At 44.4% G+C, this 15412-nt stretch overlaps 1 protein-coding gene across 1 annotated transcript in view; it reads right to left on the bottom strand.

Annotated features, from left to right (window-relative positions):
• itga9 (integrin, alpha 9) overlaps positions 1 to 15412 on the bottom strand; it is a 43869-nt gene that overhangs the window by 15215 nt on the left and 13242 nt on the right. Inside the window, exons 12-15 of the mRNA XM_070841397.1 lie at positions 15228 to 15318; positions 14879 to 14924; positions 14607 to 14761; positions 12992 to 13152 (exon numbers count right to left, since the gene is read on the bottom strand). Of these exons, the coding sequence (XP_070697498.1) occupies positions 12992 to 13152; positions 14607 to 14761; positions 14879 to 14924; positions 15228 to 15318 (453 nt within the window). The remainder of the gene's footprint in view (positions 1 to 12991; positions 13153 to 14606; positions 14762 to 14878; positions 14925 to 15227; positions 15319 to 15412) is intronic.

Genomic DNA, 15412 nt, shown 5'->3' on the forward strand with positions numbered 1-15412 from the left:
ATGGAAAGGAACCCAACAACTGTTCCTCACATGCTGGTGAATTACAAAGGAAAACTTGTGAGAGGTCATTCTGCGCTCAAAGGTTTCCACTGTGTTAAACCTCGGTCACACACAGAGGCCACAGGGTGGGTCCCTGATCTCAGATCAGAGCAGATCTGGGGTTTATTTAAAGACCATTATAACAAAAGTGGACATGTGCAACAGCAGGTTTTTCAAGCGATACGCTAAGATATTAAAAGAGTCAAGGTAGTTAAAGGTAGTTCAGAAAATATAATATAAAGAATAAATAATAAAGAACGTGAACACAACATGAATGAGACGCTTATTGTTTCCTGCTTTGGGTCTTTGTCAGGTCTCTGCTGATGATCTTTAAGGTGAGAAAATCTTTCAAAATAAAAGGAAAATCTAATGCAGCGTTATCCTGAAATATCCTGAAGTCTGGATTTAAAGGCCATATGTGAAGCATTCGTTCTCTCAGACCTCTGAGTGACAAACAGGCCTGACTGTAAATCAGTCTTCACCGGCGTCACCATCTTGGTTTCACATAGACCGTCTCTGATTGGCTAGTGAGCAGGTAGCCCCGCCCCTTTCAAATCTCATACAGCAGCTTTAAACAAGAGGAAGGATGTATTTTACAGGATTCTCACGGAGGGAAATACTGTAAAAAGGTACATTTCCTACATGGTCACTGAAAAACAGCCGTCACATTAGAAGATGCCAGCAACAGTTTTCCAGCCGTTCCCACGTTGTACTTTTACAACACACTCGACACAAACTCTTCCCCCCTGCATGCATATCCACAGTTAACCTCAGGATGGAGAGCCAGTATGGATGTTTGGAAAGAAAACAACTGGGAATCAAACCTTCACCTACAGCACCCCCCCCCTCTCTCTCTGTGGAACAAGGTTTCTGCCAATATACTATCTCAGTGTTAAAGTTAACACTCAGGACCCATTTATTTGGTCCTGCAGAGCACAACGTTTCCCTCTGAGCTGCCTCTTCGACTCCTCCCACACTCCCATACTTTGTGTTTCCAGGAACATCAGCGTGGCTACTGTGCGAATTAATCCGAGTTAGCTGAACATATTTTATAGATTTCCCCCTGATCTCGAGCTGAGCTGCAGTGTTCAACGAGCTCTGATTCTCACATGTTAATCTGATGAACTAATGCACCGAGCAGCTCCTTCACGCTCACAGAGCAGCTCCACCACGGTGGGTGCGGGGAGGTGACGTCAGGCTCCAAAAGGCTCTGATCCTCCGCTTAAAACGCCTCATGCTCGGCTGAAACACACAAGAGCTCCTCTCTCAGCCCAACCGCTCCCTCTGAAGCGTCTCGGTCACGGGAGGTCGTCATTAACTCACGAGTGGAACGTGCTCGCAGCACTCCTTTTTAGGACAATGGATATTTGGATGACTTGCAGGTTGAGGCCATTTCATTCAAGGGCCAAACGCCAGGGAATCTTAGATTAAATGGAAAAAAGCTTTTTAGTTAAGTGATGAATGGATTCAGCCTGTCAAAGGTTAGAGTTATGTGTGTATACTGAGACTCAAGGAGACAACTTGAAATTGAAATTATTTACAGTAATGTCTGCAGCATATGGAGGACGTGCACTTACGCAGCTTATCTCCGAGCAGAAAAAAGCCTAGAAGGGAGACAATTACTTTAGTTTTCAGTGCGTAACTCTGCCAGATTGACTACAGGTCACACTGCAGCAGCTGCTCAGCTCAGAAAAGGTTAGCAGATGTTGAGAAGCCTAGAATGACAAACTGAGTAGGAGTCGGAAAGAGCGTCGTCCAATTGTTTTAGCTAAGAACCTTTTAGGAGAAGTCCAGCACGAATAGCTTCATTCTGTCTGTGAAAATGATCTCCGTGCTCCTAAATCTTTCTGGTGGCGTGAAGCAGAAAGACCTTCTGCACCCTGCAACACTTCAAGCCTTAAACCAGAACACATCTCAGATCTATTAGCAAATCCAGTGGCTCATATTTAACTGAATTCTTTTTGGTTTGATCCACTTTTAATAGACCTGTCTGCTATGATCTTCTCTCGTATTTAACAGCCAACCTTTACATCCGGCTGAAACCCCCCAAGGAGCAGCTCCTCGGTTCAGATTGCTGCAGCCAGTGGTGGGATTGTTTTTTTTCTTTTCTCAAAAATGTGAAAAACTTCCTTGAAGGACATCGTCAAGGACGTCTTGGTGAGAATGAGTGCAGCTGCTGATCTTTTACAGTTATGCTCCTTATGGGCTTTTCCTCTCCTTGTTTGGTTGCTTTGAACTGTGCCTTGATGGTTCAGTTCCTGCACCCTCCATTGTGCTCCCATCAGCCTGTCCTCTCAAACGGAGGTGCTTTTCTACCTCCTTTTGCCCTTTGTTTTGTTTTGTTTGTTTGTGGATATTTAGGGGCAGCAGAACAAGCTGTAAATCCCAAACTGAAATATTATCACCTTATAAAGTTGATGTTGTTCATTTACACGCCCTCGCGTTCATTTGGAGTCGTGTTTCAGTCCACTGCTGACTCTCCTGTGGCCTCCTGAGAGAAATATGTGGCTCTTTGCTATGTTCACAACCAAGCTGCTAACTTTGGCTTTCTGCTGTTTGGTCCTGGGCAACTGACATGTGATCAGTTTATCAGTTTGTTCACTGAAAAAAGCTGCTGCTGCTGGAAACAACCAGTGAGATTGAGCCAAAACACTAAAGCTGCCGGCTGTGCATCAGTTCAAAGAGCTGAAAGACGCTAAATCAGCACCAAAACTGTGAGGAAGGGTGATAACTCTCTGCTAAATTAATTACTGACTCTTTTCAGGGCCACAGAAACAACTTGTGAGCACAGCGCTGACATATTACCGGCTTCTAAGTTGATTTGGTAGCAAAAGTTGTTTATCTACTCTCCCATCAGATACAGAACATTATTATTCATTTGGAGTCGTGTTTCTGACCTAATATTATTATTATTTCTATTAGATTAATATCTAATAAGTCTGATATTCAGTCTCTTGTAGCTTGATTTTGGTCTCTGGAGAGAAACGTGTGGCTCTTTTAACAATGAGCTGCAGATTGAGGTGATAATTCTCTGTATTCACGCTGTCACGTTGTTTTAGCATCATCATTTGATACGCTGTTATAAAAAATAGTGATTACATCCGGTTCGTCTGGAAAAATGACACGAATCACTGAATCGAACCGCGTTCTCGATGTCTCATCTGGGTAAAGAAAGTTACAAGTCAACAAAGAATGCAGTTGGGTTTTAATACCTTCAGCCTGTCTTTGTGAGTAATCTCTAAATGTCTTCCACTCATACAAAATGAAAAGCTGCTCCCATTCAATATGAGCCATGTTTACTCCAACCAGTGGAAACTATTTCATTATTTGCAGCAGAGGCAGTGATTCTCAAATGTCTGACGAGCTTCAGACGACAACCTGATACATCACACGCTGCGACGCCGCAACCTGTCGAGCATCCAAACACACAGCGAGCACAAACAGATCGAAGCGACTGGGCGTTTAAAGCGAGAGCACGAGGTTCAGAGTCCAGCGTACGTCTGGGACAAAAGGCAAACATGTTGTCATCACTGAGAGCCACTCCGGGGACACTTCTGCTCACTATCACCGTGCTTATATATGATTATTGTTTCCTCTCACATGGTTTTCCTGCACAATATTAAGAAAATGGCCCCTTGAATGGGGGTCACACCGTCCTGACACTTCATAGACTTAATTCGCCAAATTAATTGCAATGTTTATGCCAAACTAGTTGATGGGGTGTTTTATTGAGAAGTTTGTACGGTTACACCACTTTTTATTTTTGCCATCAATCCCCAAATATTCTCTCAAATTGATTCAAACCAGACATTTTACACTAAATGCTCTAAAAATGAACGCATGCAAGTAAATTGTGAGTTTATTTTCACATTTCAATCCTCTTGAGTTTAAGTAAAAGCATTAAAATTAGCGTCACATCATTGACCCATTAAGCTAATTCAGTTAGACATGATAATAATGTGTGTGTGTTTACAGGGCTGCACACTCGTGGTAAGAAAGGGTTAACAGTCCATTCAGTAAACAGTGAAGTTCAGAGAAGCTGAAGCCCCAGAATATTTTCCCATCAGAGTTATTGGTGAGGCTGTTTCATGCTTCTACTTTATTTGAGAGTAACGTCCAGTTTGATGACATTTGCGAGCATCACTAATCTGCCTGGTCACAAAAGTCTTTAATTTAGAATTCCCTTTAATTTCAACCCCTCTTGTACCTTCGTCGGTCCAAACAGGCAAAGAACAAGAGAGGAAGACAAACAGAAACAGCCAATCAGCTGCAGACAGAAACACCGAATCCTGAGCATAGGATTTTTGAGCTGCTGTTTCTGTGAAAAACAAAAAGACCTGTAGTAAAACTGAGTGCTGCGAGATACGACGGCGTGCTGTAATGTCTCCCGTGAGCGAACACATATTTCCTCCCGGCTAAAACAGAGGAGCAACCGTCACTTAGCTGACAGGAAACGTCTTCCATCTGTACTGTCACGCATGAGGCGGCATCACGAACAAACCCCAATAAACACCACGCTGCTCTGAACGCAGCACTCATTTACAACAAACACTGCATGATACTCAACATCCTGGTTCCTCTGACACACACAAACACAACACACACCTCTTTGCTGCAGACGTTAAGTAAAATGACTCCTCAATGAAGATCCCGAGGGTGCAGATAAGGAGATAAACATCTCTTACGCCCTCCAGAATCCAAGCGTATTGAATTTATTGCTTTTTAAAACAACGTTCACGTAAACACAAATTACAGGAAACTTTTACGGCCTCGCATGCATCATGAAGAAGGCATTCAACATTTGACCCTCGGACAGTTAAAACCACAGCTGGGATTTATAAAGGAGCAGAGAAAGGTGCCTCACTACCCCGGTGGAAATTGGCAGATGGAATAGGTTTACTGCTCAAACACACCAGTTTCAACAGTGTGTTATTTTTACTACATTCTATCAACAACAACTTGATTTAATGCCAACGCTAACTATAGCTGCACGAGTGTAATATCAGGACCGGCCTCCTATAAATACACAGATGTGCTCCCTCATATCTCAGTTCCTCCTCACTCAGCTCCCACATTGTGATAATCTCAACACATTAATTCTTTCTATTTGTTGCTACTCTCCGTATCGTTACTTCATCTCATTTGAGAGAATTACCAGGCTTTACACTGTTGAAATGACCCTGAAGCCATAAAGTTTAGTTCAGCAGCAGCAAGAGCAGAACTGAAGATAAGGCAGTCCGCTATTAAAGCCTCTTCATTCCCTAAATTCCCTCGACCCGGATCTCCCGACATCATCACGAGTATCTACCTTTAACCCCGCGCTGATCAGAGTGGAGTCACCACCAGGACACGTTACGGCGCTCCTCAGAAGCAAAACAAACCCAGTGCAGAAAAAAAAAAAAGGAAGAATCCCGATGAGGTCCTTTTAAGGAAGAAGCGTTGGGTCCTGAGGACTGAGCATCAAACAGGAACAAGGTGGCTTTAGTCTGTATTATGTTTTAAGCAGTAATGGGAATAAAACTAATGCTGCTATTATTGAGAAGAGAAAAAGAAGATAGAGAAGAAGAAGAAGAGGAGGAGGAGTGTTCTGAGCCGACTGTCCCCTATACAAAAGGCAATCAATAGTTTTCTTATGATCCATCATTACTGCTTCTATAAAATGCAAAACATTTCATTGTGTGACTTCTGCACAAATCTAGTTCACATGCTAGTCGTTCATTTAGGATCAATCTCACAATGATTTCAGACACCCAAATAAAAATGCAACGAAAAAAGAAAACGTTTAATTGTGTTTTGCTCCTAAATCCATCTAACTAAAAGCAACACAGCTACATATCTGACTTTTGTTGGTGTTTAGAAAGAACAACAAGCAGCTGAGGACTTCCTGTCTTTGAGGGATTAACTTACTTCGACGTCCTGATAAACCTTCGCTGTGCATAAACAGGAAGTTCATTATCTGCACTCTTATGCAATTAATTGCAGAAACACATTTTCCAAAAGAACAGAGAATCCCCTGCTGATCATGTTGTGACGTTTTAAACCCCAAATGTTTCTCTGTAAGTTACGCGCATGTGTTGAAAACTGCTATTTCAGTCTCAGGAGAAAAACATCCCGCTGACAGATCAGATAACAGCCGCTAAAATTTGTGCAGTTTTTAAAATGGAGCTGAGTGTGTTTGTGTGTGTGTTTGAGTCGGTTCCATCCTGGTGATAGAGGAGGTCTCCAGATGCTTCCTGCAACTGATTTCATCACTGTGGACAAAATCTGGGGCACTTTTACTTCACTGTTATTGTTGGAGCCATTGTTTTCAGGCAAAGTCCTGATAAAGCTGCAGCCCGCACACACAAATTTGTCAAATGCACCTGATGAGGGCAGGTTACGGTCTCTGCCGGACGCAAACAATCGCCTCATGTATACACACGCTCCACTTCCTCGGTGGTGGATCTCGCCTGTTTATGCAGGAAGCAGAGTTCGATGTTGACGCCACCACATCGGGAATACACACCAATATTAACAAATGGGTCAAGTAGTGGGAAACGATAACGAGTTCACCGCCAGGTTGTCAAGGAGGAGTTGTGAAGATGCCAAGTGATGAAGTAATCAGAGCTTTTTGTCTGCTCACAGGCAGCGTGCATGACTTTCTGGACACACACACGTTTCCTCCGGAGTGGAAGTGGGAAACATGGCAGGAGAAACTCTTTCATTGTGGTCAGACTTGGCCACCCATAACTTCGCCTTGCGGTGGCATCGTGTGGCACTAACACGGCCAAAAGACTGCAGAAACATTTTGCCCAGCATGCCTTGCTGCCAAGCTCAACAAATCATCAAATCTGGCCAACCTTTGGTCGGCCCTGATGAGTAACAACGATGGATTTACTATGGCAACAACACAGAGCGGCTCTAACGAGCAGCCATACCAAAAATAATACCTCACTTACGTCTTCAACACACATGCATGAGAGGAACTTCGTGAGAAATTCAACTTGTTTTACTGCAACAAAAGTCCGTCTGCTGTTCTCTCCCCAAACAAGCCTGCAGAAGAACTGTCCAATGTTCACTCTGGCACGGCCATGTAGGGAAATCCTGACCAAAATATTACCCAGAGCTAAAATTAGCCCCAATAGCTCCTCTTTAGAATCCAGTAAATGCTGTTCACACTTTCAGACGACGCGTTCAGCTGAACTTATTTATACGACAGCGTCTTTCTCAATTTCCTCCTGATTGTTATTGCAGTGCACGAACATTTCTTCATTTTCTTATTCTATTCTTTATAAAGAGGTGGCTGACCGGCTGCCATGCGTAATAGAAGACAGCTGGGACTGATTAACTTCCTGCTATATACTTTCATTGTATCAGCTCTCTTGGCCTGAGGTAAATGAAGCTGGGGAACAGCATCAAGGGAATTGCACATTTCTGCTGAACTGTAAAAGAGGCAAACAAAGCAGGCAGTGTGGCGATGGCCCAGCTCTGGGTTTCCACGTGCCAGACAGTGTTGAGGCTCTGGGACTTTGTCTCTGTGGAGACTTTTTGGGGATGCAGTGACGGGCCTGAGCAGACTGAGGTCAAACTGCTGTGTAAACCAACTTTGGAGGAACAGATTAGTGGATTTTACAGCATAATGCAGCTCAAACACTGTGAGGTAAGATGTCAGTCACAGGAAAGGGAAGTACGCTGTCAGAGTAAAGTCCTGAAAACAGCAGTCCAACATCCATTAAGGTGAAGCAACACAATACCTTTAAAACCTGTTTTACTAAAGAGAACAGTTCAGCCAAATGAAACTGTAAATGCAACAACAGTTATTTTCTTTATTAATCAGTCGATCATCACTGGTCCACAAAATGGCCAAAACCCAAATATTTTCTTTTTTACTGTCGTAGAAGACAAAGAAAACAAGAAAATGTGAGAAGCTGCAACTATTGATCATCGGAATTGTTGCAGATTAACAGTTTATCAGTAAGTCGACCACCTGTTTCAGCTCTTCTGTGAACTATTTTAATATATCTGATGCTGCTCATGTGGGGATTCTTGAATCTTTAATGTTGAATTCCTGACTCTTTGAGTCTCTCTCTAATTAAAGAGTTTGGTCTGAGCTGCTCTTTATGGAAAGAGTCTGGAGGTAACACTGTTGTGAATCGGTGCTTTATAAATAAAGACTGACTGATTGGTATTTTGCTGGTGGCTAATCTAATGCAGGATGAGCACTGCTTCACCTGCACATGTACACCTCAGTGTATACAATTTATAAATCCATTAGTTAAACACTGAGCACAGCTGACGCTACATCAATAAACCCGATGAACAACACGGATCTAGTCTGTAAATTGTAAAGCTCTTTATGTTTGATGTTGCTTCTGGGTGTCTCTGTCCACCAATTTTAGCCAAATGAGACATAAATGAAGTTCAGTGGGATGCTAACGAGCAGACACACAGTATTAGGTCAAGTATTACCGCCTCTCAATTACATTTGCAGAGGTAATGACACACAGAACCTGGTTCCTCCTGCAACAGACCGTCCACTCGGTCTGAAAATCTCCTGCCGTGTATTGTTCACATCCAGCAGATTTTCCATTCAGTCATGTGAGACAGGCGACCCCTCCGTGCATTTAGCTTCGACAGATTTATGTGCATCCTGCAGATGAGCCAATAACGGCAGCAGTCATCGGAATAAAGTTTGACGGGATGGACCTTTAAATACTCCGGTGGTGCCAAGCAAATGTTAGGAGGACATGAGATATAGGGCACATGCTCAGTGGAATATAGGCCAGAGGAAAGAGTGGGGGGGAGTGAGCAGGATACTTTACGAGCTAAATTAGACAGACAACTGTTACAGGCAGGGCTTCGACTTCCTATTTTAGCTCCTCCTTGGAGACTGTGATGCTTCACAGCACCACGCATGACCACAGATGGATCTGGCTCTTGGCGTGATTTCAAGGCTCACGTGCGCTGCGCTGGGACTGCAGGAGTAAAAACACGCCATATGATGACTGATAAATTGCCAGCGATGTAAACATGCCATGAGATGTGATCATGGAGTGAGTGCAGAGCCTCTAAGATGAGCGATAAATCAAAGGAGCGGTAAAAGCTGGAATAATGAGTGCTTCAGAGTTTATAAAGAGACATACAGCGTGTCACAAAACGCTGGTTTTACACCTGGTGCACTTAAATCGGACACTGACACCTTTCACACAGTTGTGAGTCTTCGTCCCGCCCACTGCACTGAGCTCCTTATCACCCCCCCCCTGCACATGACACAAATAAGTGTGTCTACATACACTCCTCACTAAAAGTCAGGGATATTCAGCTTTCAGGTGAAATTTCAGGATGAACCTAAAATGCATTCTAACCTTTCCAGGTGAACTTAATGTGACCTTCTCTAAACCTTTGAATGCACATGTCCAACTGTTCAGTGTCTCAGTACTTTCTGCACCAGCTGCTGTTCTCTAACAAGAAGCTTCACAGCAACATTCACAACAGGTTTGATCCATGAATCCACCAATACATTTCCTGCTTCAGTTAGAATTGGTATTTAAACAGTCCTCCTCATCCTGCTGTTCACATTCTGACATCATGAGACCAAGACGACACCTAACAGTTGATCAGCAGCACCTCAACACTGGAGGCTTCAAACAGGAAGTCCTCAGACGGAGGTGTTCACTGAGCTTAGAGGGTCACAGAGTGTCATCAGGAGGTTGGAACAGTGATACAGAGACTGGAAGAGTCACAGAAAGGAGAGGAGTGGACGTCCTTTGGCCACGTCCCAATTTATTGAGACACTGAACATGTTTTGTTGTGGTATACCCCCCACTGTTGGTAGATTTTCTTTCAATAAATTGTTTAAAATGAAGAAATCACCAGTGCATGCTTCTACTTAAATGCCCTACTTTCATGATATAATATCACTGTAGCATTCACTTTTTACATTTTCCATATATTTCACCTGAAAGCTGAATATCCCTAACTTTGTGTGACTAGTGTATAACCTGTCTGATAAATATGTTTCACCTTTTTTTGTGTCCAGGCGTCAACTTGAACGTGAGTCATATTCAAAACCTTCAAGCTATTTCACTACAAGCGCTACACAACCACAGACGGATAACACGGCAGTTGTAAAAAAAAAAAAAAAAAAATTACTTAATGCGAAACATCAAACTGAGGAATTTTGGCTCAAAGTCGGCGGCTCTCCGGTGAAATGACTCACTGCCAGCTCACACACACACACACACACACACTGCACCTCTGCTAATCATTCATCAGTCATCACTGCGAGGAACCAGGACCTTTTTCCTTCTTCCTAGATGTGAGGTACTGAAGTAAGAGCCTGCATGGGGTTTATTTAGCTAAAAATAACCAAACAGAGACCATCTGGAGGGCTGGTATGCTGTTAGTCCATGCCAATGAAAACATGTTTAAAATGATCAACATGAAAGACTTGCATAATTTCTGGAGGAATTACTCCTGCAAAAAAAAAAAAGAAGGAGGTTGAACTATTAGCTTCTGTACTCTGTGCTCTCTGCATAACTCCTGCTATGTGTTCTCAGCACTGCGTGATTTACTGAGTGGCCGGTCCAGCTTTTTACTTGATTTCAGATGGTGAAAAGTGAGCATGCCTGTTCCAGTCTTGGTCTCTGCATCTACATTATGTAGAACAAATACAACTTTGACAGCTCCTTATTAAGCTGAGCTGTTAACTGAGGTCCTTTAAAAGTGTTTATATCGTTTATAGAGTCAACAAACGGGGTCGACAGATGGTCAGCGCAGTTACAAACGTGAGAGTGGCTCAGAATAGCTCATGGCCCGCTTCCACCGCCCATCATGCATCAGAGCTTGAGCAATCAACCCAGACGTGAGGGTTTTCCATCAGCAGCGCCAGCGTGCAGTTCCAGTTGACACAACATGGAGCGGCGCCCTGCTGTGACGCTCGCCTCGGTCCTGCCTTTCCCCTGCATGTTTGGGCTGGTGGGGCGGGGGTGGACAGTCTCCTGAGGATGCAGCCGGGCAACCAGCTGGTTTATGTTAGCATACCTCTTCTGGGGAATGGAGGGACCAGAGCATGTGGGCAGACACATGAGGAAGATAAATGATGCGATTGGCCGAGCCGACTAGAGCCTCTCTCTGATTCTTCACCTTTCTCACAAGTTCAGGACAAACGCACACCGTATGATGGTGAGGACGCGTGGCAGGCGGTTATCCTGCTAGGCCATTATCTTTGTTCCCTTTACTTTTCATACATTTCCAAGGTCGTCCAGCCTGTAAACACTTTGGGAAAGTTGTAATTTGGGCACCACACCTTTACTGTCCCTGTGGTTTTTCAGTTTTTGGCACCAGGGGGAGTCTCACCTCTGCTTTTTGCTGCTGAGCAGGTGGAATTATTATATAGGAAAAATAAAAGAGTGGCAACAATACTGCAATTCACAGAAACTCCTGCAGGAGAAACATCTCATGTTATCTGCATGAAGTCACTCACTCACCGAGTATTAAAGAAGTTTGACTTTTTAGGAAATCTACTAATTAAATCTCACATTTGTCCCTTTAATATGAAGCTGGAATCAGCAACATACAGGCTGAGAGCAGGTAGAGACAACTAGTCTGGCTTAGTTATAGATTATATACAGGTATAAAATCCTTCTACCAGCACCTTTTAATGTCACTAATCAATACTTATCATCTCAAAAATGGAACTGTAAAAACATGTTGTAGTTTTTTCATGTCAGTTTCAGTATGGGTTAAAGGATAACTGGCTCTCCTGTTTCCATGTTTCCAGTCTTTATGCTAAGCTAAGCTAACTGGCTGCTGGCTCCAGCTCCTTTATGAACAGAGGCATCAATCCTCTCATCTATCTCTGAATCAGAATAATCCCGTTAATTCTTAACGAGCAATTTCATCCAGCAACATCAGTGCCAGAACTAACTGACCGAGCTGTAAAAGACGTCTTTTCACTGAAGTAACAAGTGTGTTTATCTCTCAGATTTGCGGAGGCTACAGGCTAATTCAGCCACAAACCTAAAGACGTTTGGTCACGGTGTTGACATGTCAGATTTGCTTTGGGCAGAAACACTGTTTGACTTGACTAACCCTCCTGTTAATGCTCCGTGTGCTGAAACACAGACGGAGAGAAGAGAAAATTAAATCTGAAATGTTAGTTTCTTCTGTGCAGGTTTACTGAAGAGCAAACTGTGACCACGATGTGCACGATGGGATGAACAAAGGAGCTTTTTACTGTGTGATACACGCTCATTACAGTCTGAATGGTTAAAGGAAGAGAGGCAGGCGTGTTAGTGTCACCCCCCCGCCCCCTCAGTCAGCAGCTCAGCCCCCCACGGTGAGAGCGCCTGGAGATCACAGCTAAGAATGCCAGAGAAATGTACAGGCCTGCAGCGGGCCTCCGTATTAGAGGAGGTGAAGCATGGATGGTGCCCTCAGGACGAAGACCCTCTGAGGCTGCAGGGCTAAATCACCGAGGAACACAATAGAGGGACTATGTGGTCACAAAGGAGACTCTGTTTCCTGTTTCCGCCGGTTTCTCCAGACGCACACTTGAGCAGCATGGTTTCAGGAAGCATCAAGCGCCTGACTGTTACCTTTAACCCACCCCGGCAGGGTGACCCCGAGAGCTTCCCAGCAGATGCCCGCTGATCCGTAGCCTCCAGCTACAGCGGCCGCTGCTCTATAGACTCTGTGAGCTATGTGATGGCCCTCACTTGACATTTTAATTATTCTCTTGTTTTGATCTGTCTAAACATTTTAGCTGGAAGCATACAGGCTTTGATGCTCCAACCAAAAACTACATAAATAGATAAGAGAGAAAAACAGACCACATAAGCAAATAACTCATATCACACGTCAGCATCGCAGGGTGAGAGGACTCAGGGTTATGGGAAAGATCAGCTGAGGACACGAGCAGCACATGGGGAGAACAAACAGCCAGCGCTAAGACCAGAAAATCCCCCCTTACCTTAACGTAGGCAGTGTAGCGCTGGCACTCCTCCCGGTTGATGTCCAGGCTGAGCTGCTGGCTCATCTGGCTGATCTGAGATCCGCTCTGGGAGAAGTAGACCCGGGAAGGCTGGCTCTTCTGTCGCTTATCCACATCAGCTGTCAAGTTATACAGCAGCTCTGAGGAGAGGCAGGAACGCTGTTACGCTCGACACACACTGACAGCGATGGTTCTTCAGAGAAAAGATGGTCTGGAGAAACACTTCAAGTATGCAGAGTTTGGGTTTCTGCTGACCGCCATCAAAACAACAGAAAAAAATACTGTTAATTTGAGTCTGAGAGAAGATGGGAACATGTTTGACATTTCTTGGTCAAATCATCTGATATCATTTAAAGTTAACAGGAGCTCTTTGTTCCGTGTTGTGTAATGAAGACAGAGGCTAATTTCACTAGATTAAACGTCACTCACCCTCCAGTTTGTGATGAACTCTGACTTTAAGCAATCGTGAATTTCAGTTTCATGATGTGAAGAAGCTTTGCAGAATAAACTGCTTTATTATTGTTATTTCACACTTGAATGGGAACTGATGAATTGTTTTTAGGAATAAAAAAGCAGCCTTTTGTGCTGATATCTTATAGCTTAAGGTGAGCAGACAGGGATTAACAAAAAAGGAAATTAATTTTGCAGCTGGTGGGGCAGAACGAGGATTACTGTGAAAGAAAACATTTCAATAACAACATTCCTGCTGGTTCCACCCTGGCTTTGGTGACACTGAGAACAACTTCACATCTATTTTGAATTGAGAAATCATGAGCACCAGTTCAAACATTACCAATGTTTCCTAGAACCATATATGGGCCTCCGGCCTCGACGTCCATTCCTGTGAATGAATCAGCCTCAGTCTGTAGTAATTACTTCAAGAGGGTCTCATGCCGGTAAAACAGTGGGAAGGGTGGCAAACACACCCCAGTTGGACCGAAGCCTCCTGTTTCCTCCGTCCAACAGAGGGAACGCCATGAGCTCACTCCAGAGGAGGCAAAGGAGGGTTTCATTATGGGAGTCACCAAACACATGGTGCTGCACTTTCCACGGCGTTCGCCAGACGGCTAAACAGAGAGGCTTTATTCCTGCGAGCCGGGACGTAGTCATTATGTAACGACAGGGCTCCCGCTCCCCTGGGGGGGCCTGCGAGCGACCACACCCAAACACTGGAACAGGACTGCACCTCAGCGCTCAGCAGGCACCGCACCCAAGAGCCAGTTAGCGAAGACTGAGGGGTAAACTGTCGGCCACAGAGGGGGGGGGCTGACCGCTCTGATGGGGAGAATTGCTCACCGTGTTCGTGTCTACACACTTTTTTAAATGTCTAAAAGTTCAGGAGTATGGATTTCACTTCCTAACAACACCAAATGACCAGAATGCAGCCGAGGTTTGACAGGATGTCGATCACCAGCAACACTTACAGAACAGATTTGTGGTTCTTTGGATTAAATGTGTTGATTATGTAAAAGTTAGCAAGTGGTTTCCCTCTTTTCTTTATTTATAAGAAAGCAAATTTCCCAATTTACCGGACGATTCCTTTAAGCTACAAAAACTAAACCATGATTGATGATGAGACAGGATCTCTCCTCACCTATCTGCCCCGGCAGCTGTCTCCCCCTGAAGCGCATGCAGACGGTGACGTTGAAGCAGTTCAGGTTCTGGTGGCTCTCGTGGCACTGAGGCACCGAGATGTTGATGGAGAGGGGCAGGAAGATGGAGACGTCCACCGTAATGACAGGCCGGGTCCTGCAACCACATCAGCCGACACAGAAACACAAGCGTGGGAGAGACGGGGCATTAAAACGCCTCAGAGGTAGAAAAAAAACACAGTGCAGCATCACAGAGAATGATCCAGTTACTCACCTCAGCAGCACCACACTATCCGACATGAAAGCCCCGATGGTGACATCTGCAACGGAAACATGAACACGATGGATTTGGGAAACAATAAGGAAGATTTGACATTAAACGTAACATCTGCTGACACCTGCAAATCCCCAACAATGCACAGAGGTCTTAAACTGTGTTGCTGGCTGCGTCTGAATGTCAGCTGTGGAATGCAGTAAACAAGATGCCTCGATCACGAGTCCCTGCGGTGCTATCGCAGGAGAAAACATGAGGCCGAAGAAACAAACATTTAATAGTCTCTTCCTATCCTCTGACATGTTTTTCTCTTACGCTCAGGCCTTCATCTGCTCCGGCATGGCCGTACCTGCGTATCCGTTGCCATCCATGTCCACATTTCCAGAGATGGACTGGCCAAACATCTGCAGACCAGGGTTTACGCTGCGTCCAGACAGTTTCTGAAACAGATGATACAGCCCTCAAACAACAAGTGTGCGCCAACACATGAGACAGAGCACGGTTTGTTTCTGAGCTGCGTCTGTTTCCATAGAG

Source organism: Pempheris klunzingeri, chromosome 12 (genome assembly GCF_042242105.1).
Source record: "Pempheris klunzingeri isolate RE-2024b chromosome 12, fPemKlu1.hap1, whole genome shotgun sequence".
In the NCBI taxonomy this organism is placed as follows: Eukaryota; Metazoa; Chordata; class Actinopteri; order Acropomatiformes; family Pempheridae; genus Pempheris; species Pempheris klunzingeri.